The sequence below is a fragment of the Mustelus asterias genome, unplaced genomic scaffold, assembly GCF_964213995.1.
Source record: "Mustelus asterias unplaced genomic scaffold, sMusAst1.hap1.1 HAP1_SCAFFOLD_77, whole genome shotgun sequence".
Taxonomy (NCBI): Eukaryota; Metazoa; Chordata; class Chondrichthyes; order Carcharhiniformes; family Triakidae; genus Mustelus; species Mustelus asterias.
This window is the reverse complement of record NW_027590136.1, coordinates 626,849-654,846: the sequence shown is the minus strand read 5'-3', so window position 1 is coordinate 654,846 and position 27,998 is coordinate 626,849. Positions and strand designations below refer to the sequence as shown.

The following is a 27,998-nucleotide window of genomic DNA, read 5'->3' as shown; positions in this document are numbered from 1 at the left end:
GTTTCACAGGATATCAGAGAGAACTCTCGACTGTGTCACGTCTAGATCTGACAGAATCACTTGATTCCTTGGGACCTGAATATCGTCAGCCTTTGAAACTAAGGGGAGAAATATTTATCAGCTTCTGAAGATTTTGAACATCAGTGCGACTGGAAAAGCACTGACACACTGACCCCCAAGTGAGAGTGTTCCAGTGCACTGACTGGAAAGAGCTTTAACCAGTTACACAGCCTGAAAATACATTGCAGCATTCACAGTGAGGAGCGACTGTGTTGTGTGTGTTGAAAAGGCTTCAACTGGTTGTCTGACCTGCAGAGATTCAAGGAGACCCAAAAGATGGAAAAACCATGGAAATGTGGGGACTGTGGAAAGGGATGGAGGTCACCATCAGAGCTGGAAGCCCATCGGCGCAGCCACACGGGGGAGAGGCCGTTCACCTGCGTTCAGTGTGGGAAGGGATTTACTCAGTTATCGAACCTGCAGACCCACCAGCGAGTTCACACCAGGGAAAGACCATTCACCTGCTCTCAGTGTGGGAAGGGATTCACTCATTCATCCAGTCTGCAGAGGCACCAGCGAGTTCACACTGGGGAGAGACCATTCACCTGCTCTGTGTGTGGACAGAGATTCACTCAGTTATCCAGCCTGCAGACACACCAGCAAGTTCACACTGGGGAGAGACCGTTCACCTGCTCTGTGTGTGGAACAGGATTCAGTGATTCCAGCACTCTGCGGAGACACCAGCGAGTTCACACTGGGGAGAGGCCATTTACCTGCTCAGTATGTGGGAAGGGATTTCGTGTTTCATCTACTCTGCTGAAACACCAGCACATTCATACTGGGGAGAGGCCATTCACCTGCTCTCAGTGTGGCAAGGGATTTACTCAGTTATCCACCCTACAGACCCACCAGCGAGTTCACACCAGGGAGAGGCCATTCACCTGCTTTGTTTGTGGGAAGGGATTCAGTCAGTCATCCAACCTGCAGAGACACAAGCAAGTTCACACTGGGGAGAAACCGTTCATCTGCTTTCATTGTGGGAAAGGATTCACTCTGTCTTCGAACCTGCGGACACACCAGCGAGTTCACACTGGAGAGAGGCCGTTCACTTGCTCTGTGTGTGGGAAGGGATTCACTCAGTTATCCACCCTGCAGTCACACCAACGAGTTCACACTTGGGAGAGACCATTCACCTGCTCTGTATGTGAGAAGGGATTCACTCAGTTATCTGCCCTGCAGTCACACCAGCGAGTTCACACTGGCGAGAGGCCGTTCACCTGCTCTCAGTGTGGGAAGGGATTCAGTGTTTTATCCACCCTGCACAGACACCAGCAAGTTCACGAGTGATTCCAGAGGTTGGATTCTGCTGTTATTGTTTCTGCTCTCAATTACATCCAGGACTACATTTTGTTCATTCTCACAGTTAGTCAATGGGGAGGGTCGGGGGGTTTCTTTCTGCTGGACTGACCAGTCTCACAACTTTGCGTCCAGTGGGCTGATGCTCTTTGAGCCTTGTTGTGAATACCTGGTTTCAGATTTCACACGGATCACAGAGTGACAGGTGATATGAAGTTAAGAGATATTTAGTCAGCATTTCTGTTTGAAACTCCTCAAATGCCCATCCAATTTCCTTTGAAATTATTTATTGTCTCCACTTCCTCAACCCTCCTAGGCAGCGAGTTCCAGGTCATTACCATTCGCTGCATCAAAATATTCTTCCTCACATTCCCCCCCCCTGCATCTCTGATCCAAAACGTCAAATCTGTGACCCCCCTCGTCCTTGTCCCATTTGCTAATGGGAACAGCTTTTCTTTGTCCACCTTATCTAAACCTGTCAGAATCTTGTCCACCTCTATCAAATCTCTCCTCAACCTCCTTTGCTCCAAGGAGAACAACCCCAGTCTGACATTGACAATAAAGAACAAACTAACAGAATATGTTAATACCTGAAATTAAATAGGAATGTTTAAATTCTGTTTTAAAGATATTGTGAATATATTGTTCCGTATAAAAAAGGGATTTGAATAACTCAGCTTGGGTGCAGTTGAATGAAATTATCAATCTGGTATCCACCCACAGTCTAGAGGAAGTGTGGAATGTGTAGCTGGAAATACCTCTCTGACAGCACTGTGGGTGTACCTACACCTCAGGCATTGTAACAGTTCAGGAAGGCAGTGTTGGGGTTGACCATGGCCGAGGCAGCTACACACAGCCACATATTCTGTTATAATTGAAGGACTGCAGATGGAATGTGAGGCATTATGGGACTGGACTATCTTGACCACATTCCTGTGACTGCTCAGTTTCTGCAATCACGGACCATTAAAGCTGCTCAGCAGGGCCCCAACAGAGGACCTGGCGAGAATATTTACTCAGAATGAGTTAGAATTAAACTTATTCCAGGACCGGCTGGTGTTCAGTGGCTGAGATTCCTGAATCTGTAAAAAGGGGGTCTGACCAATCATCAAACGGCAGTAGGTAGTTGGTTCAGAAGTTAAGAAGCGTTCTCAGGCATCGTATCAATTATTTTATCATAAATTTGTGAGGGACTTGTAACCTGATAGTTGGTGAAGTGACGGTATACTCTAAGTAGCACTGGACTGAAAAGCGGATCTCTGAGAGTAGATTCTAATGGTTCTAATCCTACCATTCAATGGAACAAAAAAAAGTTTGAGTGATAATAGAGGAGAATTAAGCATCTTGTATCTTATTTTAATCAAGGAGTTGTGAGTTTGTAGTGCTCTGTTGCTTTAAGAAGCTATCGCTGCGAGAGAGAATGCTGAGGATTCATTGTTTGAAATTTACAAGTTGTGAGAATCTGTGTGTTTTGTTTGTTTTATGTGGATGTTTGTAGATGTGTTTTATCATTGTTTTGGGCTACATTTGTTAAGGTTTATCTTTCTGGGGATTTAATCTTATTTTGAGTCTTTAATTAAAGGTATTTCTGGAAGTTTAAAAACAGAACCACAAGAACGCTTTGGGAATTCATTTGGTCATTGTTGTAAAGCACATGCTATGTTTCTCTGCTTGTGTGTGGATGATATTTGTGGGTTGAATGCTTCAAGCCTTGAGGATTTCTGTCTGTGATTTAAATCAAACAGATTTTAAAAACGAAGTGTAATTAATAAAGATTTTTTTTCAAACTCTATGACCATGGAGCCATATTTACTGGCCAGAGGCCTGATTCCAGGATATTTTGCTAAACATGCAGGAATTTTAATCCGGATACAATTCACACATTTAAGAATGAGAGTTTTAATTTGTCATGCTTAGTTACAATTTGAGACATGTGAAATGATTCTGACCAATCCTGTACTGGATTGATCTTTGGTTAAACTTCCTGTCAGAGTTGAGAGGGTTGGCTTATGAGGAGAGACTGAGTGGACTGGGACTATACTCACTAGAATTCAGAAGAATGAGAGGAGCTCTTGTAGAAACATATAAAATTATGAAATATAGTACATATGAAATTATGGGAATAGATTTGAAACAGGGAGGTTGTTTCCACTGGCAGGTGAAACTCAAACTGGGGGGGCATTGCCTCAGAATAAGGGGGAGCAGATTTAGGACTGAATTGAGGAGGAACTTCTTCATCCAAAGTTTGTTTATTTATTATTTACTAATCACAAAAATAAGGCTTACATTAACACTACAGTGAAGTTACTGTGAAATTCCCCTAGTTGCCACACTCCGGCGCCTTCTGTGACATTCCCTGCCAGTGCTTGTTGAATGTTTTTAAGGCAAGGATAGATAAATTCTTCAACAGTAAAGGAATTAAGGGTTATGGTGAGCGGGCGGGTAAATGAAGCTGAGTCCACGAAATGATCAGCCATGATCTTATTGAATGGCGCAGAGAACGTGAGGGGCCAGATGGCCCACTCCTGCTCCTAGTTCTTATGTGAGGTCGAAAGATTTATTCCTGACGCAATGAAAAGGGAAATTCCGGAATTGGATACTGAACAAGAGAGTTTAAAAGGAGAGCTTATTCAATAGAAATGTTTCCCAGACCGTGTGGTCATTCGATTAGAACAAAGGAAGGGTGCTGACGTCCATTTGAGAACTTTTAGTCCACCCCTTTTCAAACTAAGGGATTCTATGTACAAAGAAAGCCCAAGCTAAGGGGGTCTGGAAAACATCATGATGGGGGCACCAATCTGTTCATGAGCTGATCACAAAGCCCCATGATGCCCAGATACTAATTTCATTGGACCTATATATAATGTATGTAATCTATCACCATTCTGATTGGATTGTGTCCAGCTGGGATGCGTTGAGTAACTGGATAAGAATTGATGATTTTCTTTGTTGGGTGGAGTTACACATGGTCAGTCCCTGTGGCTTCTCCCCGCTGGCCTAGCTCAATAAACTGTTTGTCGATAGAATCAGGTTTGAGTGTTGAATGATTCTTCTGAGTTCATTCCCCAAAACACACTGGGTACATTACCGCTGGAGACCAGGTATCGCCAAAAACTTCAGACAATACAAAGACTCAAGAAAGCCAGTGTCCCAGTTTAAAGACACATCTTTTATCTGACCAACAATCAAAGGGAGAAATTATTGGACAGTGTAATGCCTCTCTAGAAGAGAAGCATCCTTATCTCTCCAATAACTCTGACGTACAATGCTTCGGCTGGATCAATTATACATTCTTCAACAGAAATTCTCCTGCCTTTCATTAGGTGTGAACAAATCATTTTCTATACAAATAAATCCTTAATTACATGTCATATACTTTAGCCAATTGCATTTTATCCTCTGACACAATGGGATTTAATGGTCAGTAGAATCCAGACACTTCGTCCCCGTATTGCTTAGCAACCCCAGACGCTTAGCTGCAAAGGTCAAAGTTAATGTTCCCACCGGCTCTTACTCCGCCACTGGCCAAACCAGACAAATGCACGTTCTCATGTCTGAGAAGACACTGTCTTATCTGAACAGTGTGAATCAATCCTATTCATGAAGCTGCCTTGAGAACCTTTCTATTATAAACTTCGCTGATAAAGGTTGTCACATTCTGTGGCTTCATTGTTCCGAAGAATGTAGCCTGTCTGTAAGTGTCCCTGTACCATCATGCCTTGCAGCAGCCTGCCTTTGGCTAAAGTTTACAATTGCTTTTAAAAATACAGCTCACATACATTTTAAAATCAGAAAATTCATGTTTAAATCAGAATTAATTGTTTAAATCTTTTACTACGTTCATGTGTGTAGACTGGTCCCTTGTTAGCTTCTGTGTCTGATTTAGTCATTTAACTCAATGCTGGTAGTTCTGTTAGTGTCCGAAATGCCGAATGGTTTAAAATTTCTCGAATCTATTAGGAATTTTCTCCAACAGCTTGTCATTGCGGAGCTCGGAGTACAGCACTTGTTTCAGGAGTCTTGTGTGGGGCTTGTGTACAATGTGGCCCGCCCATCGCAGCTGGTCAAGTGTGACCAGTGCCTCGATACTGGGGATATTGGCCTGGGAGAGGACACTCACGGTGGTAAGCCTATCCTGCCAGTGGATTTGCAGGATTTTGTGGAGGCAACGTTGGTGACATGTCTCCAGGGATTTGAGGTGTGTGCTGTACATTGTCCATGTTTCTGATGGATACAGGAGGGCAGGGACCACGGCTGCTCTACAAACCATGCTTGGTGCTGGATTTGGGGTCTCGAGCTTTGAACTCTGTTCCTCAGGCGTCCGAAGCCTGAACTGGCCCATTGGAGTCGATGCTGGATTTCATCGTTGATGTCTGCCTATGCCGACAGGAGGCTCCCGAGGTGTAGGGCTCACCGTGGATCTTGATGGTCAGGAGGGGAGCTGTAGTGAGCTGCTAGAGAACCTTTGTTTCCCGGATGTTTAGTCAGAGGCCCATTCTCTCATCTGCCTCAGTGAATATGTCGACGATAGTTTGTAGATCAGACAGACATCTTTTTCATTCATTTGTGGGACATGGTGTCACTGGCTGGCTAACATTTATTGTAAGGAGTCTAACAACACCAGGTTAAAGTCCAACAGGTTTATTTGGTAGCAAACGCAACTAGCTTTCGGAGCGCTGCTCCTTCATCAGGTGAGTGGGAGATCTGTTCATACACAGCAAACAGGGCATATAAAGACACAAATTCAATTTACAGAACAATGAATAATGATTGGAATGCGAGTCTTTACAGCTCATCAAGTCTTAAAGGTACAGACACTGAGTGGAGGGAGCATGAGCCCAGGTTAAAGAGATGTGTATTGTCTCCAGACAGGACAGCCAGTGAGACTTTGCAAGCCCAGGCAAGTTGTGGGAGTTACAGACAGTGTGACATGAACCCAAGATCCCGGTTGAGGCCGTTCAAGTGAATGACCACGCCCCCCTCACGGACCGTCAAGTGCAGCAACCGGCCTGGCACCGGCTCCTTGACCCCCAAGATCTCCGGCTGATAATGTGGGGCCAACAAGATAGCCACCCCGCTGGAAGCGAGCGTGAGGTGGCTCATGTAGACCCCCCCTCGCCACTCCAGGAGCCATTGGGCTTCGTCTCCCGGAACGGTGTGGGATTCCTGCAGGAAACACACCGCATACTTCCCGTCACGGAGGACCGAGAAGTTCTGGAACCTGCGGTGTGGCCCACTGCTGCCGTTGATGTTGAGGCTGGCTATGGTCACCTTCATGTCAGCAGCTTTGTGCCACCGTCACCACTTAACTAGGTGTGTGGGGGGGCGCTGGCGCAATTCTCACCAGTCCACCCCCCACCTTTTCGAGCCTGTGGAGGAACCGCAGTACCCAGCGCCGCTCTATTTTCTCCAGGCCCGCGGAGGCATGCGAGCGTGCCTTCACGGACCGGACGAGCTGCGCCAGGTCCGGCCAGTGGCCGAGGGCTAGCCGGATTATGTCGGAGCGACCGGAATGGTTACGGATAAAGACCCTGAGGTCCTTGGAGGGGATGAGGGACGACTCGGTGGGGGGCACGAGGGAGTCCCCCGCCTCGCTCTGGGCAGACTCTGAAAGTGTCCCCGTGCCCTCCACCGAGCCGCTGACCCCCTCAGGGCGGTCGCCCCTCGACTCCGAGTCCCCCGCCGTAGGACGTACGGCGGGCGGCACGGAGCCACCAACTAGCCCTAGCCCCTCCCCGATCCCACCCCCAGGATCGGTGGAGGAGGGGTTCCCCCCGGGCTCACCTTTCCCGGATTGCGGGCCCCCGTGCGACGGCGGCCCAGCCGCCCCCCCCCGCCCCAGACGCTTGGACACCCCCCAGGTCCGGTGTATCCTTCGGACTGAGGTTGGGGATGTCCAGCGTCCAAGGTCGGGACGGAGAGGACGAGTGGATCGTCTCTTCGCCGCCGCCGCACGAGGACATGAACATTGGAGTGTCGCCCCAGTCCCCCGACAGACTGAAGAAGAACTCCGGGTTGTAACCGGCCGGGTGGAACGGAACCGTGGGGGCCCCGCTGCCACCCGGCCCCGGAGACTCCTCGCCGGGGGACTGAGGCAACACATGCTTGGATTTACAGGGTGCCTTGCCCCCTTTTTTCTGGGGACAAGGCACAAAGACAGGTGGGGGCACGGCAGGAGATGACTCACAAGGGGGGAGGGGCACGCAGACCTCGAACTCTACGGTGCCCGAGGGGCCCCGCCTCTTTTTGTTAACCTGCCCTCGGGCAGGCGAGGCCCCTCGCCCTCCGCCCCTCTTCGCCTTGCCGCGCCCCCCCTGCTCTCCCGTCACTTCCCCCCGAGGTGGCGGCGTCGCCAGTTTTGCCGGCTCGGGGTCGCTTACCCCCCCATGCTCGGGCCCATGATCCCGGGTGCCGGACCCAGCACTAGGCCCCGGAGAGCCCACGGGCCCGGCAGATGGTGGTGGTGGTGGGGGGGGGGCGCAGGTGGAGACTGAGGCGGTCCCCGAGCCGGCTGCCGGGGTGGTTGGGGTGTTTTCCCTGGGGGCCGGGGTTCCGGTACCCCCCTTCTTTTTTGTAGGTCCCTTCTGGGCCTTTTGGCCGCGCGGGGGCTCCGCTCCCCCCCCGCCGGCAGCTGAGGTGGCAGCTGCTGCCGGCGTGGCCTCCCCTCGCGGGGGGGCAGATGGTACTCGCTTGGGGGGAGAGGGGGCTGCGGTGCCAGCTGCGGCCACCTTGGGTTGGTGGTCGGCGGCCTTGGAGACGGGGCAGTTTTTCCGCACGTGCCCCGCCTCCTTACAGGCATGGCACCGCACACCGTCCGCGGACCAAAAGACCCGGTACGTGGTCCCCTCGTGGGGGACATTGAAACCTCCCTCCAGTTCCTCCTCCCGGGCCAGGCGGACAAAAACCTGGCGCCGGAAGGAGTAAATATGGCGGAGGGAGGGGTCCCGAAGGCCGAGCGGGATCGGCTGCACCCCGGACCTGACCTCCCCCAGTAGATGGAGGTGGGGGAGGAGGAGCTCACTCGGTAGGAAGGGCGGGACGTTTGATATTACTATCTTGTGGGCGGTGGCCTCCAATGGGTCCACCGCCAGGAACGTCCCGCCCACCGTGAGCCCCTTTTCCAGGGCGAGGCGAACCGCCCGCTCGGCCTTCAGGAAGAATACGGCCCGGCCGTACATCTTTGAGGCCGCGACAATGGCTGAGGGGCCGACAACCCCAGCCATTGCCTTAACGCAGGCCTCGATAGACATGTCGGGGTGGGCGTAGCACTTCACCCCGAGCTGCCGCGTGATTAAAGAGAATGGCGGCAGGGCCTTGGGAGCGGCGGGGGCTCTGGCAGCCGCCACGCCTGCATAGGTGGGCCGAGAAGGCCCTGCCACCGGCGACGCTGGTGATGTCGCCATTGTATCAGGGGAAGTGCTACACCCACCCCGAGACTGCCCAGATGCACGGCAGGGCGTATGTGGGATGGGGAAGATAAGGCAGGGTGGGGTAGGCGGGGAAGGGTGTAGGTGCTCTCTCCCCGGAGCGAGAGAGGGAGAGAGGAGGTTGGAGGCGCAGGAGGGAGATGAGGCACAAGGCCGGTGCCCCAGTCAGGAGGGAAAAGGGGAGGGGGTGCCGGTCCCGGGGGCAGCAGTAGTGGGTAGGGGAAATAGGAAAGGTCTTCACCCCCCCCCACTGCAGATGGAAAAGAGACAGTCCAAACGCCTTCGCCCCCCCCCTCTCCTCCAGTCACTCCCTGTCCTCTCTTCCTCCCCCCCCCCCCGGGGAGAGCGCACCCTCCAGAGGCCGGATGGCAGGCAAGCAGGCAGTCAGGCAGTCCAGACGGCAGGCAGGCTAGACGGCAAGCAGGCAGGCAGTCCAGACGGCAGGCAGGCAGGTAGGTAAGCAGGCCAGACGGCAGGCAGGCAGGTAAGCAGGCCAGACGGCAGGCAGGCAGGTAAGCAGGCCAGACGGCAGGCAGGCAGGTAAGCAGGCCAGACGGCAGGCAGGCAGGTAAGCAGGCCAGACGGCAGGCAGGCAGGTAAGCAGGCCAGACGGCAGGCAGGCCGGTAAGCAGGCCAGACGGCAGGCAGGCAGGTAAGCAGGCCAGACGGCAGGCAGGCAGGTAAGCAGGCCAGACGGCAGGCAGGCAGGTAAGCAGGCCAGACGGCAGGCAGGCAGGTAAGCAGGCCAGACGGCAGGCAGGCAGGTAAGCAGGCCAGACGGCAGGCAGGCAGGTAAGCAGGCCAGACGGCAGGCAGGCAGGTAAGCAGGCCAGACGGCAGGCAGGCAGGTAAGCAGGCCAGACGGCAGGCAGGTAAGCAGGCCAGACGGCAGGCAGGCAGGTAAGCAGGCCAGACGGCAGGCAGGCAGGTAAGCAGGCCAGACGGCAGGCAGGCAGGTAAGCAGGCCAGACGGCAGGCAGGCAGGTAAGCAGGCCAGACGGCAGGCAGGCAGGCAACAGGCAGGCCGGGCAAGGCAGGCAGCAGCTCACCTCTCTCCTTCCTCCCCGCAGGGAGCGAAAAACAAACAAACCCAACAAAACAAAAACAAAAACCGGGCGTCTCCGTGAGCAAAAACGAAAAAAAATAAAGGTACTCACAAAAAGAAAAGAAAACAAACCCAAAATTTCCGCCCGGCTCCGACCCGGGGCCCCCCGCTATTCGGGCGAACGTGAACTCACCCCACCCCCGAAACAAAGTGCAGGCGCTGCCCCGGAGGAGGCACGTTTCAGGCCGTCTGAAGCTCAATCTTCATTCAGAGAGAAGCAGCAGCAGCAGCTTTGCTGGGCAGGAATGAGCAGCTGAACAAGCTCATTGTGCAACTTCCGCATTCAGACAATAGGGGAGCTCTGATTGGCTGGAGGACCTGAGTACTGCCGGTCCTCCAGAGTTCCCATTGGTCAATCCCACGCAGACAGACAATGAGGGGCGGAGCCCCACGTGGGGGTGGGCGGGACTTTGTCCTCCAGCCGCGCTGAGCTGTTGTCCAATGGGAAAGGCTGGAAGACCCGGACAGACAATGGTCAGTGCGCCGGATGTGTCCCGGGCCCCGCCCCACACCCGCACATGCGCATTCCCCCAAAACCCGCACATGCGCACTTCTGATTCACTTCCGCTCACCAGCTCTGGCCAATGGGAAGACTTGGAGGACCGGAAAGACCGTGGTCCTCCAGCAATCAGAGCGCGGGCTTTGTGTGAATGAAGATTGAGCTTCAGACAGACTCAAACTTCCTTCAGTCTCAACCTAAAAGAGGCCAACATCTGTGAGTAAAACACTTTCTTTTCTCATTCTGGGGGTAATTGGAGAATTGCAACAACTGAAGGGAAAGGAAGTGAATCCACGGAGAGTGCAGACTCAGGAAAGGTTGACCCAGGTCTCTCTCTCTCTCTTAAAGAAATTTAAGAGAAACATAGAAGATAGGAACAGGAGGAAGCCATTTGGCCCTTCGAGCCTGCTCTGCCATTCATTAAGATCATGGATGATCATCCAACTCAATAGTCTAATCCTGCTTTCTCCCCATAACCTGTGATCCCATTTGCCCCAAGTGCTATATCGAGCTGCTTTTGAATACATTCAATGTTTTGGCATCAATTACTTCCTGTGGTCATGAATTCCACAGGCTCACCACTCTTTGGGTGAAGAAATGTCTCCTCACCTCCGTCCTAAATGGTCTACCCTGAATCCTCAGACTGTGACCCTTGGTTCTGGACTCCCCCACCATCAGAAACATCCTCCCTGCATCTATCCTGTCTCGACCTGTTAGAATTTTATAAGTCTCTGTGAGATCCCCCCTCATTCATCTGAACTCCAACGAAAACCATCCTAACCTCGTCAGTCTCTCCTCATACATCAGTCCCGCCATTCCCTGAATCAGCCTGGTAAATATCCTTTGCTCCCTCAGCTTGACACATTTATTTGTCTGTCTAAAAGGATGGTCTTTTTTCTAATGTTCACAATTAAAGGGCAGCTTTCCCCAGGAGATGGCTGACATTTACGTTTATATAGGACAGAGATCTGTCTGGTGTTGTTATATGGTACCCAGATTAGATATATTATTTATGTTTCTGTAATAAAATACTTTTATTATTATTTCTTGCATTGTAATATAATGCTGTAGCGATGTTATACATTTCCAGTCATAAAGCCCATTACACCACAGAAGGAATCCATTTGGTAACTCGAGTCCATGCTGACTCTCTGTATAACATTCCAGTCCCATTCCCACTCTCTATCCCCATTCTCCTGAAAGTTTATTTCCTTCAAGTGCCCATCCACTTTCATTTTTAACTAGAATCCATAGATATGGATGGAGATTTACAACTTTTTGGGAATGAAATAGGAAAGAATGTTCCATAGAAACTAGAATTGTCTGCTCTGAATTTCTATCCTATACTGACTGTGATGACTTTTGTAAACTAATTTCACAGGATATTGAACGAGGAATCACAGGCAAAAATTTCAACCGTCAAATCTAGAAAGAGTCATATTCCTTGGGATCTGAATATCTTGTAATATGGAACTGTAGCTACGTTATATATTTCCAGACATCTCTTCCCTCAGAGGGTTGTGAGTCTTTTGGATATCTCTTCCACAGGAACCAGTTGAGGATGAGGATCATTGAATATATTCCAGTTAGGCAGATTTTTGACTGACAAGGGTGTCAAGGGTTATGGGGAACAGACAAGAGGATGGAGCAAAAGCTAATATGTGGGGGGATTTCTTCACTCAAGGATGTGGTAAAGCTTTGGAATTCTCAACCCCTGAGGACAGTGAAACCTCAGTCATCAACTATTTTCAAGAGAGAGATTGATTGGTTTCTAGATATTGAAGATATCAAGGGATATGGGTTTAGTGTGGGGACAATAATGCTGAGGGAGATGAACAAATTATCTCATTGAATAGTTTAAAAGGCTCGATGGGCCAAATGGCCGACTGCAACTCCTATTTGTTATGGTCTCTGTGTCCAGGACAGGGAACAGTGAGCATGGATCTGTCAATCAGCCTCAATCAGCACCTTCAGGAAAATTGGGAGGGTGAATATTAGATACAGCAGAGTGAGAATGGAGGGAGAGTGTGTGGGATGGAGATTCACAGCTTTTTGGGGAATGAGAGAGGAAAAAAGGTTCTATAGAAACTAGAATTGTCTGTTCTGAATTTCTATCCTGTACTGACACTGATGACTTTTGTGAACTCGTTTTACAGGATATTGAAAGAGGAATCACAGGCCAAAATCTCAAACGTCACGTCTCGATCTGACAGAGTCATATTCCATGGGAGCTGAATATCATCGGCCTTTGAATCCAGAAGGAGAAATGATTGTCCAGTCTGTTGATTTGAAAAGATTTCAAACATCAGTGTGACTGCAAAAGCACCAACACACTGCCACACTCGAGTGAGTGTGTTCCAGTGCACTGACTAAAGAGCTTTAACCAGTTACACAGCCTGAATAACTATCACACCATTCACAGCGGGGAGAGACTGTACCCGTGTTCTGTGTGTGGACGAGGCTTCAACTGATTGTCCACCCAAGAGAGAGGCAAGGACACCTGCACCATGGAGAAACCATGGAAATGTGGGGACTGTGGGAAGAGATACAGAGCCCCATCTCTGCTGGAAGCTCATCGGCGCAGCCACACTGGGGAGAGGCCATTCATCTGCTCTCAGTGTGGGGAGGGATTCACTCTGTCATCCAGCCTGCAGTCACACCAGCGAGTTCACACTGGGGAGAGACCGTTCACCTGCTCTCAGTGTGGGAAGGGATTCACTCGGTCATCCCATCTGCAGTCACACCAGCGAGTTCACACTGGAGAGAGGCCATTCACCTGCTCTCAGTGTGGGAAGGGATTCACTCAGTCATCCCACCTTCAGAGACACCAGCGAGTTCACACTGGGGAGAGGCCGTTCACCTGCTCTCAGTGTGGGGAGGGATTCACTCAGTCATCCCAGCTGCAGATACACCAGCGAGTTCACACTGGGGAGAGGCCGTTCACCTGCTCTCAATGTGGGAAGGGATTCATTGAGTTATCCAGCCTGCAGAAACACCAGCAAGTTCACACTGGGGAGAGGCCGTTCACCTGCTCTCAGTGTGGGAAGGGATTCACTCAGTTATCCAGCCTGCAGACACACCAGCGAGTTCACACTGGGGAGAGGCCATTAATCTGCTCGCAGTGTGGGAAGGGATTCACGCAGTCATCCCACTTGCAGACACACCAGCGAGTTCACACTGGGGAGAAGCCATTCACTTGCTCTCAATGTGGGAAGGGATTCATTGAGTTATCCAGCCTGCAGAAACACCAGCGAGTTCACACTGGGGAGAGGCCATTCACCTGCTCTCAGTGTGGGAAGGGATTCACTCAGTCATCCAGTCTGCGGACACACCAGCGAGTTCACACTGGGGAGAGGCCGTTCACCTGCTCTCAGTGTGGGAAGGGATTCACTCAGTTATCCAGCCTGCGGACACACCAGCGAGTTCACATTGGGGAGAGGCCATTCATCTGCTCTCAGTGTGGGAAGGGATTCACAGTTTCATCCCAGCTGCTGAGACATCAACAAGTTCATGAGTGATTCCAGGGGTTGGATTCTGCTGTCATTGTTTCTGCTCTCAATTACATCCAGGACTGCATTTTGTTCATTCTCACAGTTGGTCAATGGGAAGGGTCAGAGGGTTTCTTTGTGCTGGACTGGCTGGTCTCAGCCTCCAGTGGGCTGATGCTCTTTGAGTCTTTTTGTGAATACCTGGTTTCAAATGTCACAAGGATCACAGAGTGACAGTGTGTTAGGAGGTTTAGAGATATTTAGTCAGAAGAAAACAGAGGTTGGCAGTGCAAAGGTACATTTCTGAATGGAGGGCTGTGACAAGTGACATTCCTCAGGGATCAGTGCTGGGACTTTTGCTGTTTGTAATATATGTAAATGATTTGGAGGAAAATGTAACTGGTTTTATTGGTAAGTTTGTGGACGACACAAAGGTTGGTGGAATTGCGGATAACGATGGGGACCGGCAGAGGATACAGCAAGACATAGATCAGTTGGAGACTTGGGCGAAGAGATGGCAGATGAAGTTTAATCTGGACAAATGTGAGGTAATGCATTTTGGAAGGTCTAATACAGATGAGATATGTACAGTAAATGGCAGAACCCTTAAGAGTATTGATAGGCAGAGGGATCTGGGTGTACAGGTACACAGGTCATTGAAAGTGGCAATGCGGGTGGGGAAGATAGTCAAGAAGGCATACGGCATGCTTGCCTTCATCGGCCGGGGCATTGAGTTTAAAAATTGGCAAGTCATGTTGCAGCTTTATAGAACCTTAGTTCGACCGCACTTGGAATCTAGTGTTCAATTCTGGTCACCACACTACCAGAAGGATGTGGAGGCTTTGGAGAGGGTACGGAAAATATTTATCAGGATGTTGCCTGGTGTGGAGGGCATTAGCTATGAGGAGAAGTTGGAGAAACTTGGTTTGTTCTCACTGGAACAACGGAGGTTGAGGAGGGCAACCTGATAGAAGTCTACAATATTATGAGGGGCACGGACAGAGTGGATAATCAGAAGCTTTTTCCCAGGGTGGAAGAGTCAATTCCCAGGAGCATAGGTTTAAGGTGTGAGGGGCAAGGTTTAAAGGAGATGTACAAGGCAGGTTTTTTACACAGAGGGTGGTGGGTGCCTGGAACTCGTTGCCGGGGAAGGTAGGGGAAGCAGATACGATAGTGACTTTTAAGATGTGTCTTGACAAATATATGAATAGCATAGGAATAGTGGGATATGGTCCCCGGAAAGGTAGGGGGTTTTAGTTCAGACGGGCAGCATGGTTGCCACAGGCTTGGAGGGCCAAAGGGCTTGTTTCTGTGCTGTAATTTTATAGAGAATAGAATAGAATCAATACAGTACAGAAGGAGGCCATTCAGCCCATCGAGCCTGTTCCGACCACAATCCCACCCAGGCCCTACTCCCGCAACCTCACACATTTACCCTGCTAATCCCCCTGACACTCGGATCAATTTAGTATGGCCAATCAACCTAACCTGCACATCTTTGGACATTTATTGGTGAAACTAACAATGCAATAACACGAAGGGCCGATAGTTAACAGTGCTATAAAACAGGTGGATGTAATCGTCAACAGAGCCCAATTCCCTAAACCTTTCTCATATAGACTTTCACCCGTGCCCTCCTGGCGACCCCACAACATCTCCATCTCCCGTGGTCCAGCGCCACATCAACACGTCCCCCCAGGATGCACATCAGAACTGGAGGCAGCCAGCTGCACTCCGCACCCATTTGCCTGTGATGCCCCTGGCAGGCGTCTGCTGGAGAGCTGGGACCGAGAGGGGTCCAGCCGTCTTCCTGGTGATATAGATGTATCCTTGCCTTGCTGTTCACCCTGCTGCTCTTGAGATGCACCGGTGTCAGGAATGGGGGAGTCGGAAAGCCCTGCATCCCATCGGCCGGAATCCCCCGGGTGGAAGGACCCAGCACCGTCCCCAGGCCCCCCTCCTCCCTCGAGGCGCCAATGGACCCCTGGGTCACTCCGTGGGACGGTGAAGCTGACTAGGGGGAGGGAGTGGTGATTGGGAAACTCTGCAGGGGTGGTGATTGAGGAGGGGGTTAGCGGGGGGAGCTCTGCAGGAGTCCTGATGGGGGAGGGAGCTGGTGATTGGGGAAACTCTGCAGTGGTGGCGATCGGGGAGGGGGCGAGAGGGGGAACTCTGCAGGGATGCTGATTGCGGGGAGGGGTTGGTGATTTGGGGGAAACGCTACAGATGAGGAGATTGGTGGGGCGATTTCTGTGGGGAGGGGGGGATGTCCACTGAAGCTGGAAACTGGGAGGATGGAGCGCATGAACAATGACACCCCTCCAGATCAGCAGCTGGCTTCCCCAGCAAGTTTAGGTTCCTCCCCTTCCTCCTGCAGTGAGGATTATATTGTGACTGTTTTTGACTCAGTGCCACAAGATTTTTTTTTTAATTTGCCCAAGAAACGAGTTTGAAACTTTTCTCACTCATTCAGCACTTCGAATTTTTTTCATGAAATTCCACCCGATGTCTTTTGGTTAAAAACCAGTGGAAACAGACATGCATTTTATCAAAACCTCTCAAAAGTTTGAATATCTCTATTAAATCTTTCCTTAACCTTTCCTGCTCTATAGAGTGCAATTCCAGCTTCTCTAATCTCTCCATATGGATTATCCATTCTGAGGTCCCTCGTATCACAGATGCCCATCTTCAGCCAATTCGATTCACTTCAAGGGATATCAATAAACAGCTGAAGGCAATGGATAAGGAAAAATCCAAACTGGCCAACTGCCCTCCAATGTCTCTCGTCTCGATCATCAGCAAAATGATGGAAGATGTTGTTGCCAACGGTGCGATCAAGCAGCATTTATAGAGCAATAACCTGCTCACTGATGCTCATTTTGGGTTCCACCTTGGACCACTCACCTCCTGCCTCATTTACAGCCTTTGTCCAAACATGGACAAAAGAGTTGAACTGGGTGATGTTGGAGTGATTGCCATTGACATCAAGGCAGCATTTGACCCTGCGTGGCATCAAGCAACCCGATTAACATTGAAGTCAATGGGAATCAGGGGGAAACTCTCCACCGGCGAGAGCCACATCCCGCACAGAGGAGGATGATCGCGGTTGTTGGAGGCCAATCATCTCAGCCCCAGGGTAGTGTCCGAGGCCCATCCATCCTCAGTTGCTCCACCAATGACCTTCCCCCCCCATCATAAAGTCGAAAGCGGAGCTGTTCATTGATAATTGCAGTCCTCATGACTGGGAATGATACCAGGGATGAGGATTTTTTTTATTCTTTCAGGGGATGTGAATGTGGCTGCAAGGCCAACATTCATTGCGCATCACTAATTGCCCTTGTGAAGAAAGTGAGCCACTTTCTTGAATCGCTGCAATCCATCTGGTGTAGGTATACCCACAACGCTGTTAGGGAGTTCCAGGAATTTGATGCAGTGACAGAGAAGGAATGGTGATTGAGTTTCAAGTCAGAATGGTGTGTGATGTGGAGTACAATTTGCAGATGGTGGCATTCCCATACGCTGGCTGCACTTGTTTTTCAAGTGGTAGGAGTTAGGGTTTGGAACATGCTGCGAAAACAGCCTTGGTGATTTCTTGCAGTGTATCTAATATGTGGGATACACTGCCACCATTGTGGGCTAATGGTGGAGAGTGAATGTTTAAGGTGGTATTTGAGATGCTGATCAGGCGAGCTACTTTGTCCTGGATAGGATCTACAAAATTGTTGCAGATACACTCATCCAGGTAGGGAATATTCCACCTTACTCCTGATTTATACCTTGTGAATCATGGCAAGCCTTTGGGGAGTCATTAAGTGAGTAACCTGCCACAAAACTCCCAACCTCTGATCTGCTCTTGTAACCACAGTATTTAAATGACTGGTCAATGGTAACCCCAAAGTTATTGCTGGTGGGGCATTCACTAATGGTAATGCCATTGAATATCAAGGGAAGATGGTTAGATTTTCTTGCTGGAAATAGATATTTCCTGATAATTATGTGGTGTCAGTATGAATTGACAGTATTAGCTCCAACCTGAATGTTGTCCTGGTCCTGCGCTGCATGCGGGCAGCTTCAGTATTCAGAGTTGTGAATGGTCATATACACTGCAATCATCAGTGAACATCCCCGTTTCCCACCCTACGGTGGGGAGACGGTAATTAATGAAGCCGCTGAAAATGATTAGGCCCAGGAGACATGAGGAACAACAAAATATATTTATATAGCGCCTTAAAGTAATAAAACATCCAAGGAGCATTGTAAAGTAAAGCATGATATTGAGCCACAAAGAAGATATTAGGTTAGATGACCAAAAGTTTGGTCAAAGTGGTAGATTTTAAGGGGTGTGTTAAAGGAGTAAAGCGAGATGGAGAGCTGGAGACGTGTCGGGATGGTACTCCAGAGGTTGGAGCCTAAGCAACTGAAGGTAGAGCTTGCAATGGTGAAGCAAGGTCAGGGACAAACTAAAGACCAGAATTAGAGCAGTGTAATATATTGAGGGTTGTGGGGCTTATAGGAGATTATAGATATTGGGACAGGCAAGGTCATGGAGTGATTTGAAACCAAGGATGAGAATTTTAATATTAAGTTGTTGCTTTACTGGGTGGATCATCGTGCACAAGGGTGATAGTGGAATAACACTTAATGTGAGTTTAAACATGGCCAGCAGAGTTTTAGATGAACCCTGCAGTGACCTTTGCAGTGATGACTGACCAACAACAACCACAGCCATCCTCGTCTGTACCTGGTATATCCCCAACCGGCAGAGAGTTCCCCCTGCCCCCCCCCCCCCCCCCCCCCCCCGAATCCCACCGATTCCAACCCTGTGTAGGTCCCTTTCTGCCACACTCAGTCAAATGATGTCTTGATGGATTTTCTTTGTTTTTTTTTGTTTAAAAGAAAACAAAATTTTCTTTGTTCTTCGTTCTGTCTGGAACATCCCAAATGCCCATCCAATTTCCTTTTTAATTGTTTATTGTCTCCACTTCCTCCACCCTCGTAGGCAGCGGGTTTCAGGTCATTACCATTCGCTGCATTAGAATATTCTTCCTCACATCTCCCCCGCCTTGCATCTCTGACCCAAAACAAGAAATCTGTGTCCCCCCTCGTCCTTGTCCCTTCAGCTAATGGGAACAGCTTTTCTTTGTCCACCTTATCTAAACCTGTCAGAATCTTGTCCACCTCTATCAAATCTCCCCTCAACCTCCTTTGCTCCAAGGGGAACAACCCCAGCCTGACATCGACAATAAAGAACAAACTAACATAATATGTTACTGTCTGAAATCAAATGGGAATGTTTAATTTCTGTTTTAAAGATATTGTGAATATATTGTCCTGGACAATAAAGGAATCAGCTATAACTGAGCAAGAAGAAGTCGGTTTCAAGGTGGAATTGACTGGAATATTCTCTCTGGATTTAAACAATGGAGGAACTACAAACATGGAAGAAAATAAATTTCAAAATGTGAACTCTGAACAGACTGTTTTCAAAATAGAACTTGAAAATTCACAAATGAACAGCAATGAAGACTCTCCTTTTGCAGGAGGAACTTTGGACTATAATTATTGTAAGAAGAAAACCGTCAGAAAAGACTGCAAGCAGTAATTTCCATCTTCAGTGGACTGAATTCCTGGACATGGAACCCAGCAGTGTGCTGTTACCAAGCTGGACTTGTGAATGTGAAGTGGACAATGGAGGGATTATTATGTCTATTGCAGGTTATAAGATAGATCAACAGAGGAAAACAGTGGATTTAGGAACAGGAGGAGGCCATTTGGCCCTTCGAGCCTGTTCCACCATTCAATAAGATCATGACTGTTGTTAAGATGTACAGCGTATTGTATATTGTAATATTCTAAATGGGATATTATGAAGGTGATACATTTCCATTTTTTCCTGTTTTTGTTCCAAAAATCTAATTTCATAATTCCTATGTTTTAGAAATAAGAATTAGTTGCAAGAATTGCTTTTAAAAAATGGAAAACCTGGATTGAGAATCTGATGAAAACACCCTCAGGGAATTCGCAGTCACAAAGCATGGCCCATGTTGGTTTAAGAAGTCAAAACTCGAGAGGTAAGAACTGTAAAAGGTCAGCTGGATCTTTTAGCTGGAGACATTGGGTCTGACAATTATTGTACTGTTTTTGTTAGGTGAATTCTTCATGCAGAGCTCAGGAAAAAAGGTCTAATTTTGAAGCTGAATATCTGTTAGATATTCAATCGTCTCTGTTACCATGGGGATATGTGATTCAGGGTGGACCCTTGGTTAGAATTAGACCATAAGATAGAGGAGCAGAATTAGGTTATTCGGCCCATCGAATCTGCTGTGCCATTCGATCATGGCTGATAAATCTCAATCCCATTGTCCTGCCTTTTCCCCGTAACCTTTTGAGTCCTTTCCAATCAATGACCTGGTTCCAGCGGACAGTCTGCAGTTAGCTTGGAAGCCACCAGTTGTGGGACCAGGAGCTGTGAACCAGCTGTGGGACTAGAAGCCTAGAGGACCATTAGAAACCAGGGGTGTTTCCAACATTTAAATCCCTCAGCAAGAATGCAGTGAAGCCCATGTTTGGACTGAGGAGTCCACAGTTTGAGAGCTTAAAGGAAAATTGGAGGCTTGTTTAGTGAAAAGATAATGGATGGATTCCCATTAACTCTTGGAGCTTGGAGAATATCTGGAGTACTGGGGAGAATTAAAGTGAATTGTAGAGAGCTTTGACATACCTCTGGGATGGTCCTGGGAACAAAAGTGAATGAACCTTGAAGATATCATTAAGTATAAAGAAACTCTTGGGGTGAGGTAAAAAAATAGAACTAGGTTTATATCATAAATCTTTATTGAGTGTAGTATTCAATTTGTAGTGTTGTCTTTTTAAATTTTATTTAAACATACAGTAAAGTTTGTTTTTGTTTAAAAATGTGGAATCTTGTGATGTAATTCTTTCAGTTAATCACTGGGTGTTCGAATTTCTCTGCAAACGTTAACAGTCCTGACCGGGATCGCAAAAATTCACACAAACAGTGTTTCAAAACAAATCGAAGAAAAAGATGTTTTTTCTCCTTCAGTCCAAACGTTACACATGAAGAAACCCTCTTCTGGTATCTCCAATAATTTGTTGCTTCGAGCAATTCTTTTCATGGAACAATCAGGTAATTGATGACTGAAAATTGAACTAATTGTATCCCTTTAAAGCAGGAGGGCGATCGCCCGGCACAGAGGGGAATCTGGGATTTCTCCCATAGACCAATTGACAGGGATTCTACCTTCCAACCACCTGAAGTGAATTCTTTACATGAATCATCCGTGCCAGTGCAGGTATCAACTTGCAGTTTGGCTGATCAGAAAATGCTTTGTTGCTGATTTTCCTTGTGTTAGGAAGTGACAATGCCAAGGCCAGATCTTGTTTCCTCCTTGATCGGGATGTAACCCGTGTCCACATCGCCACTTCATTCTTCCACTGGTTGTATGGTTCAGACTCCGAGAGCATCAGCAGGTAATCAGACCCTGACAATTCCCACTGCCTTTCAGTCATTTCTCACAAAAGCTGCTGGGATTGGAAGCTTCCGTCTGAAATATACTTTCTTTTAGTTTCCAACCTTCACCATTAGACAAGCATTTTCTGTTACCATGTTATAATCCTGACAGCCTTGGGGTGGAGTCAATCTTTATTTGGTCTAGATTTGTTCACAGAATCAAACATTACAGGTTCAACTCTGACTCCAAGCTATATTAGTGAGTCCCACTTTTTACCCGCTCATTATAACTATCTAATCAGTGCCCTCCATCTGAATAAACTTAACCTCTATTGATATAATTAACAGCCACAGTCAGAGCATCCAAAAGATCACTACTCGGTGTGACTGCCACGGTGTCTCAGCCGCTTGGGTGAACAAGTGAATCCTTTCCCACACACTGAGCAGGTGAATGGTCTCAGTTTGGAAACTAAGGGAAAATAAAATTTCAGGCAGAAGCTTCCAATCTGGTAGGTTTTATGAGAAATCGCTGAAAGTGAGTGGGAATGATCAGGGTCTCTCCCCAGTGTGAATTCCCTGATGTTTCAGGAGGTCAGATGATGTTCTAAACCTCTTTGCACAGTGAGAGTGCCTGAACGGGGTCTCCTCAGTGTGAATGCGCTGGTCGACCCTCAGGCAGGCTCAGGTTTTAAAGCAGCTCCCACAGTCAGAGCATTTCACAGGTTCCTTATTGGGGGAGGTGCCTCAGTATTCCAGCAGACTGGATGATTGACTGAGTCACTTCCCACACACACATCAGATGAATGGCCTTTCCCCAGTGTGTAATCGTTTGTGTCTCAGCAGACTAGATAATTGAGTGAATCCCTTCCCACACTCGGAGCAGATGAATGGCCTCGGCCCAGTGTGAATGGGTTGGTTTGTCAGCGGGAGGGATGAGTGAGTGAATCCCTTCCCACGCTCTGAGCAGGGGGACAGTCCCTCACCCATGTGAAATCGCTGGTGGTTCTGCAGGGTAGATGACTGAGTGAATCCCTTTCCACACACACAACAGGTGAATGGTCTCTCCCCATTGTGAACCCGCTGGTGTGTCAGCAGGGCAGACGAATCGCTGAATTTCTTCCCACACTCAGAGCAGGTGAATGGCCTCTCCCTGATGTGAAGTCGCTGGTGATTCCTCAGGGTGGATGAATCACGAAATCCCCTTCCAAACTCAGAGCAGGTGAACGGTGTCTCCACAGTGTGGCTGCATCGAAGGGTTTCCAGCTTCGAGGGACAATTGAATCCCTTCCCACAGTCCCTACATTTCCATGGTCTGAGTGTCTTTGTACATCTCCAGGTTCAGATGAAGGTTTGACCCCACAGATAACACATACATGGTCTCTCCTCACTGTGAATCCTTCAATCTTTTCCAGGCTGTGTAACTGGTTAAAGCTCTTTCCACAGACAGTTCACTGGAATACTCTCACTCGAGTGAATGTGTCTCAGTGATTTTCCAGTCACACTGATGTTTAAACAGTTTGAAGGGACAGACAAACATTTCCCATTCTAGTTTCAAATGCCGATGGTATTCAGATCCTGAATAATTGGGTGACTCTGTCAGATCCTAACGTCATGTTTGTTGAGATTTGTGTCTGTAAATTCTCCCCTTCTAATAGCCTGTGAAAGAAATTCACAAGAATCATTGCTGTCAGTACAGGATAAAAACTCAGAACAGACAATTCTAGTTTCTGTGGAACATTCTTTCCTCTCATTCTTGAAAATTTGTAAACCTTCATCCCTCCATTCTCACTTTGCTGGACCTGAAATAGACATTGTCCTGAGGGTGCTGATTCATCCTAATCGACAGATCCGTGCTGACTGTTTCATGTACAGGACACATATTCCCGAAATCTTCACACAGGCTTGAGTCTAAGCATATAAAAAATTTGCATATTTAGTGGACTAAAAATGTAAGCAATATTCAGAACTCTATTACATGATTAGAGATACATGATTAGAGATTAGAGATTAAAGTCCAAAGATGTGCGGGTTAGGTTGATTGGCCATGTTAAAATTGCCCCTTAGTGTCCTGGGATGCATAGATTAGAGGGATTAGTGGGTAAAATATGTAGGGATATGGGGGTAGAGCCTGGGTGGGATTGTGGTCGGTGCAGACTCGATGGGCCGAATGGCCTCTTTCTGTACTGTAGGGTTTCTATGATTCTATGACAGATGGATGCGGAAGAACTTGACTTAGGGAGCAAGCAATCATGTTCTGGAACTCACTGACGATGAGAGTGGTGGAAGTGGAGACGACCAGTGATTTCAAAATAAAATTTGTCGGGCACTTGAAGGAATTAAACGTACTGGGGAACAGGGATATGGAGGAAAAATGGCACTGAGTGGATTCCCCGACAGAGACTTGGCACGGACTCAAGCTGCTGAATTGATTTATCTTGTGCTCTGCTGACTCTTTGACTGGAAAATATACAGAGTAGTTACAATACTATTCTGGAATTAAACAACATCAACTGTAATACAAATCCATAAATAATATACCTAATATGCACCATATAGTAAGAAGTCTCACAACACCAGGTTAAAGTCCAACAGGTTTATTTGGAATCACAAGCTTTCAGAGCGCTGCCCCTTCATCAGGTGAGAAGGAGCAGCGCGCTGAAAGCTCATGATTCCAAATAAACCCGTTGGACTTTAACCAGGTGTTGTGAGACTTCTTACTGTGCCCACCCCAGTCCAACACCGGCATCTCCACATCATATGCACCATATAACAACACCAGACATATCAATGTTGTTACGATCCTCATGGTCACCTTATAATAAACAAATTCCCACAAATCCCAATGGAATAAACTGAAAGACAATGTTTCATTTTAAAAAAAATTTACTTTAAAAATTAATCTAAAACTAACATCACTGAATCATGCATTAAGAAACAGTGTTTGAATAGACAGGATAAATTACACTTTAAAAAACTCGGACAATAAAAACAGGTTCCACAAAATCACAAACATTTCCCCCTCAGTGTATTTGGCTCTAATTCCAGTTCCAGAGAATTTCTCTGTCTCTGTATTTCCCAGGGGGAGAAAGAAAGTGTTTTCCTCACAGATGTTGTCCAGAGGAGGAAGTTGGAGTCTGTGTGTGAAGTTTGAGTCTGTGTGTGAAGTTTGAGTCTGTGTGTGAAGTTTGAGTCTGTGGTGAAGTTTGAGTCTGTGTGTGAAGTTTGAGTCTGTGGTGAAGTTTGAGTCTGTGGTGAAGTTTGAGTCTGTGGTGAAGTTTGAGTCTGTGGTGAAGTTTGAGTCTGTGGTGAAGTTTGAGTCTGTGTGTGAAGTTTGAGTCTGTGGTGAAGTTTGAGTCTGTGGTGAAGTTTGAGTCTGTGGTGAAGTTTGAGTCTGTGTGTGAAGTTTGAGTCTGTGTGTGAAGTTTGAGTCTGTGTGTGAAGTTTGAGTCTGTGGTGAAGTTGGAGTCTGTGTGTGAAGTTTGAGTCTGTGGTGAAGTTTGAGTCTGTGTGAAGTTTGAGTCTGTGTGAAGTTTGAGTCTGTGTGTGAAGTTTGAGTCTGTGTGTGAAGTTTGAGTCTGTGTGTGAAGTTTGAGTCTGTGGTGAAGTTTGAGTCTGTGTGTGAAGTTTGAGTCTGTGTGTGAAGTTTGAGTCAGTGTGTGAAGTTTGAGTCAGTGTGTGAAGTTTGAGTCAGTGTGTGAAGTTTGAGTCAGTGTGTGAAGTTTGAGTCTGTGGTGAAGTTTGAGTCTGTGTGTGAAGTTTGAGTCTGTGGTGAAGTTTGAGTCTGGTGAAGTTTGAGTCTGTGGTGAAGTTTGAGTCTGTGTGTGAAGTTTGAGTCTGTGTGTGAAGTTTGAGTCTGTGTGTGAAGTTTGAGTCTGTGGTGAAGTTGGAGTCTGTGTGTGAAGTTTGAGTCTGTGGTGAAGTTTGAGTCTGTGTGAAGTTTGAGTCTGTGTGAAGTTTGAGTCTGTGTGTGAAGTTTGAGTCTGTGTGTGAAGTTTGAGTCTGTGTGTGAAGTTTGAGTCTGTGGTGAAGTTTGAGTCTGTGTGTGAAGTTTGAGTCTGTGTGTGAAGTTTGAGTCTGTGGTGAAGTTGGAGTCTGTGGTGAAGTTTGAGTCTGTGTGTGAAGTTGGAGTCTGTGGTGAAGTTTGAGTCTGTGGTGAAGTTTGAGTCTGTGGTGAAGTTTGAGTCTGTGTGTGAAGTTTGAGTCTGTGGTGAAGTTTGAGTCTGTGTGTGAAGTTTGAGTCTGTGTGAAGTTTGAGTCTGTGTGTGAAGTTGGAGTCTGTGTGTGAAGTTGGAGTCTGTGTGTGAAGTTGGAGTCTGTGGTGAAGCTACAAACAGAAGCTGTTCTGTTTCAAATCAAACTGCGGGACTTGGAAGAAAATGATGGGAAGAGATTTTGCAAAGTCCCCTCCCCCACTCCCTCAGCTGGCAGCCCAGCACGCAGGCGCAGAGAGCGCTGCTGAGCCGAGCTGTCCGGAGCAGGCGCAGAGAGCGCTGCTGAGCCGAGCTGTCCGGAGCAGGCGCAGAGAGTGCTGCTGAGCCGAGCTGTCCGGAGCAGCCGCAGAGAGCGCTGCTGAGCCGAGCTGTCCGGAGCAGCCGCAGAGAGCGCTGCTGAGCCGAGCTGTCCGGAGCAGGCGCAGAGAGTGCTGCTGAGCCGAGCTGTCCGGAGCAGGCGCAGTGCGGCTGCCGCCAGCGGTCGCTCTCGATCTCTTTTTGGAGCAGCCGCCGTAGAGAAAGGGGGGAGGGGGAGATCACCGAGCGGCTTCTCGCTCTGGCCGGAGCCGCCAGCCGGTTGCCTGGAAACCTTGGCTCGAGGAGGTGCAGGGGTAGGGGAACAATGGGTGGGGGCGGGGCTCCCGTGGACGCGCGCCCGGGCCTGCGCACTGGAACCACAGGACGTCACATGGGAACAGACTTATTCCTATTGGCTAATTCAGGCTCGGTTATATTGTGCCGTCACAATGCGGAAGTTGGCCAATGATTGAAACTTCCGCCTCTGGACAACATCTGGGAGGAAATCAATGTTTCGCCCTTTCCATTTCTTTTCTCATTCTGGAGGAAATTGGGGACTTGCAGCAACTGAATGGTAAGGAAGTGAATCCAGTCGGTATATTCCACACATTGTTCGGCCGGTCAGATAGACATGTACCTGTTTGGCAGCCTGCATGGAGATTTTCAGCTCTCTGTGTTAAGGACAGGAAGCAGTGAGCATGGATCTGTCAATCAGCCTCAATCAGCACCTTCAGGAGAATTGGAAGGGTAAATATTAGATACAGCAGAGTGAGAATGGAGGGAGAGTGTGTGGGATGGAGATTCACAGCTTTTGGGGATTGAGAGAGAAAGAATGTTCCATAGAAACTGGAATTGTCTGTTCTGAATTTCGATCCTGTACTGACACTGATGACTTGTGTCAACTTGTTTTGCAGGATATTGAAAGAGGAATCACAGGCTAAAATCTCAAACGTCACATCTAGATCTGGCAGAGTCATATTCCTTGGGACCTGAATATCATCGGCCATTGAATCTGGAAGATTTGAAAAGATTTCAAACATTAGTGTGACTGGAAAAGCATCAACACACTTCCACATTCAAGTGAGAGTGTTCCAGTGCACTGACTGAAGAGCTTTAACAAGTTACACAGCCTGAATAAATATCACACCATTCACAGCGGGGAGAGACTGTACCCGTGTTCTGTGTGTGGACAAGGCTTCAACTGATTGGCCACCCAAGGGAGAGGCAAGGACACCTGCACCATGGAGAAACCATGGAAATGTGCAGACTGTGGAAAGAGATACAGATACCCCTCTCTGCTGGATGCTCATCGGCGCAACCACACTGGGGAGAGGCCATTCATCTGCTTTGAGTGTGGGGAGGGATTCATTCGGTTCCCCCACCTGCAGACACACAAGCGAGTTCACACTGGAGAGAGACCGTTCACCTGCTCTCAGTGTGGAAAGGGATTCACTGTGTCATCCACTTTGCAGAGACACCAGCGAATTCACACTGGGGAGAGGCCATTCACCTGCTCTCAATGTGGGAAGGGGTTCAACCAGTTATCCAACCTGTGGACACACCAGCGAATTCACACTGGGGAGAGGCCATTCACCTGCTCTCAGTGTGGAAAGGGATTCACTCGGTTATCCGACCTGCAGACACATCAGCGCGTTCATACTGGGGAGAGGCCGTACACCTGCTCTCAGTGTGGAAAGGGATTCACCATGTCATCCACTTTGCAGAGACACCAGCGAATTCACACTGGGGAGAGGCCGTTCACCTGCTCTCAGTGTGGAAAGGGATTCACTCAGTTATCCCACCTGCAGACACATCAGCGCATTCACGCCGGGGAGAGGCCGTTTACCTGCTCTCAGTGTGGGAAGGGTTTCGCTCAGTCATCCGTCCTGCAGACACATCAGCGCATTCACACTGGGGAGAGGCCGTTTACCTGCTCTCAGTGTGGGAAGGGTTTCGCTCGTTCATCAAACCTGCAGAGACACCAGCGAGTTCACATGGGGAGAGGCCATTCACCTGCTCTCAGTGTGGGAAGGAATTCACTCAGTTGTCCCACCTGCTGAGACATCAGTGAGGTTACACTGGGGAGAAACCGTCCACCTGCTCAGTGTATAAAAAGGGTTCAGAATTTCATCCCAGCTGCTGAG

The 27,998-nt window shown here is 48.4% G+C and overlaps 2 protein-coding genes and 1 pseudogene across 2 annotated transcripts in view; 2 read left to right on the top strand and 1 right to left on the bottom strand.

Moving 5' to 3' along the window:
• LOC144483765 (uncharacterized) overlaps positions 1 to 27,998 on the top strand; it is an 85,481-nt gene that overhangs the window by 377 nt on the left and 57,106 nt on the right. The window lies entirely within an intron of this gene.
• The window catches only part of LOC144483730 (uncharacterized), a 68,519-nt pseudogene that overhangs the window by 6,332 nt on the left and 34,189 nt on the right, over positions 1 to 27,998 (bottom strand).
• Positions 45 to 27,943, top strand: LOC144483744 (uncharacterized). Its single transcript, XM_078202279.1, has 4 exons — positions 45 to 1,305; positions 12,763 to 12,781; positions 12,959 to 13,901; positions 27,077 to 27,943. Exons 1-4 carry the CDS (start codon positions 337 to 339, stop codon positions 27,912 to 27,914), a joined length of 2,769 nt encoding a protein of 922 aa, XP_078058405.1. The 5' UTR covers positions 45 to 336; the 3' UTR covers positions 27,915 to 27,943.

Excerpts from the sequence above, each read along its gene's own strand:
- LOC144483744 (XM_078202279.1), top strand. The coding sequence starts at position 337 with ATGGAAAAACCATGGAAATGTGGGGACTGTGGAAAGGGATGGAGGTCA. Across the intron at positions 13,902-27,076 it reads AGACATCAACAAGTTCATGA|AGGCAAGGACACCTGCACCA; the intron begins GTGATTCCAGGG and ends CACCCAAGGGAG.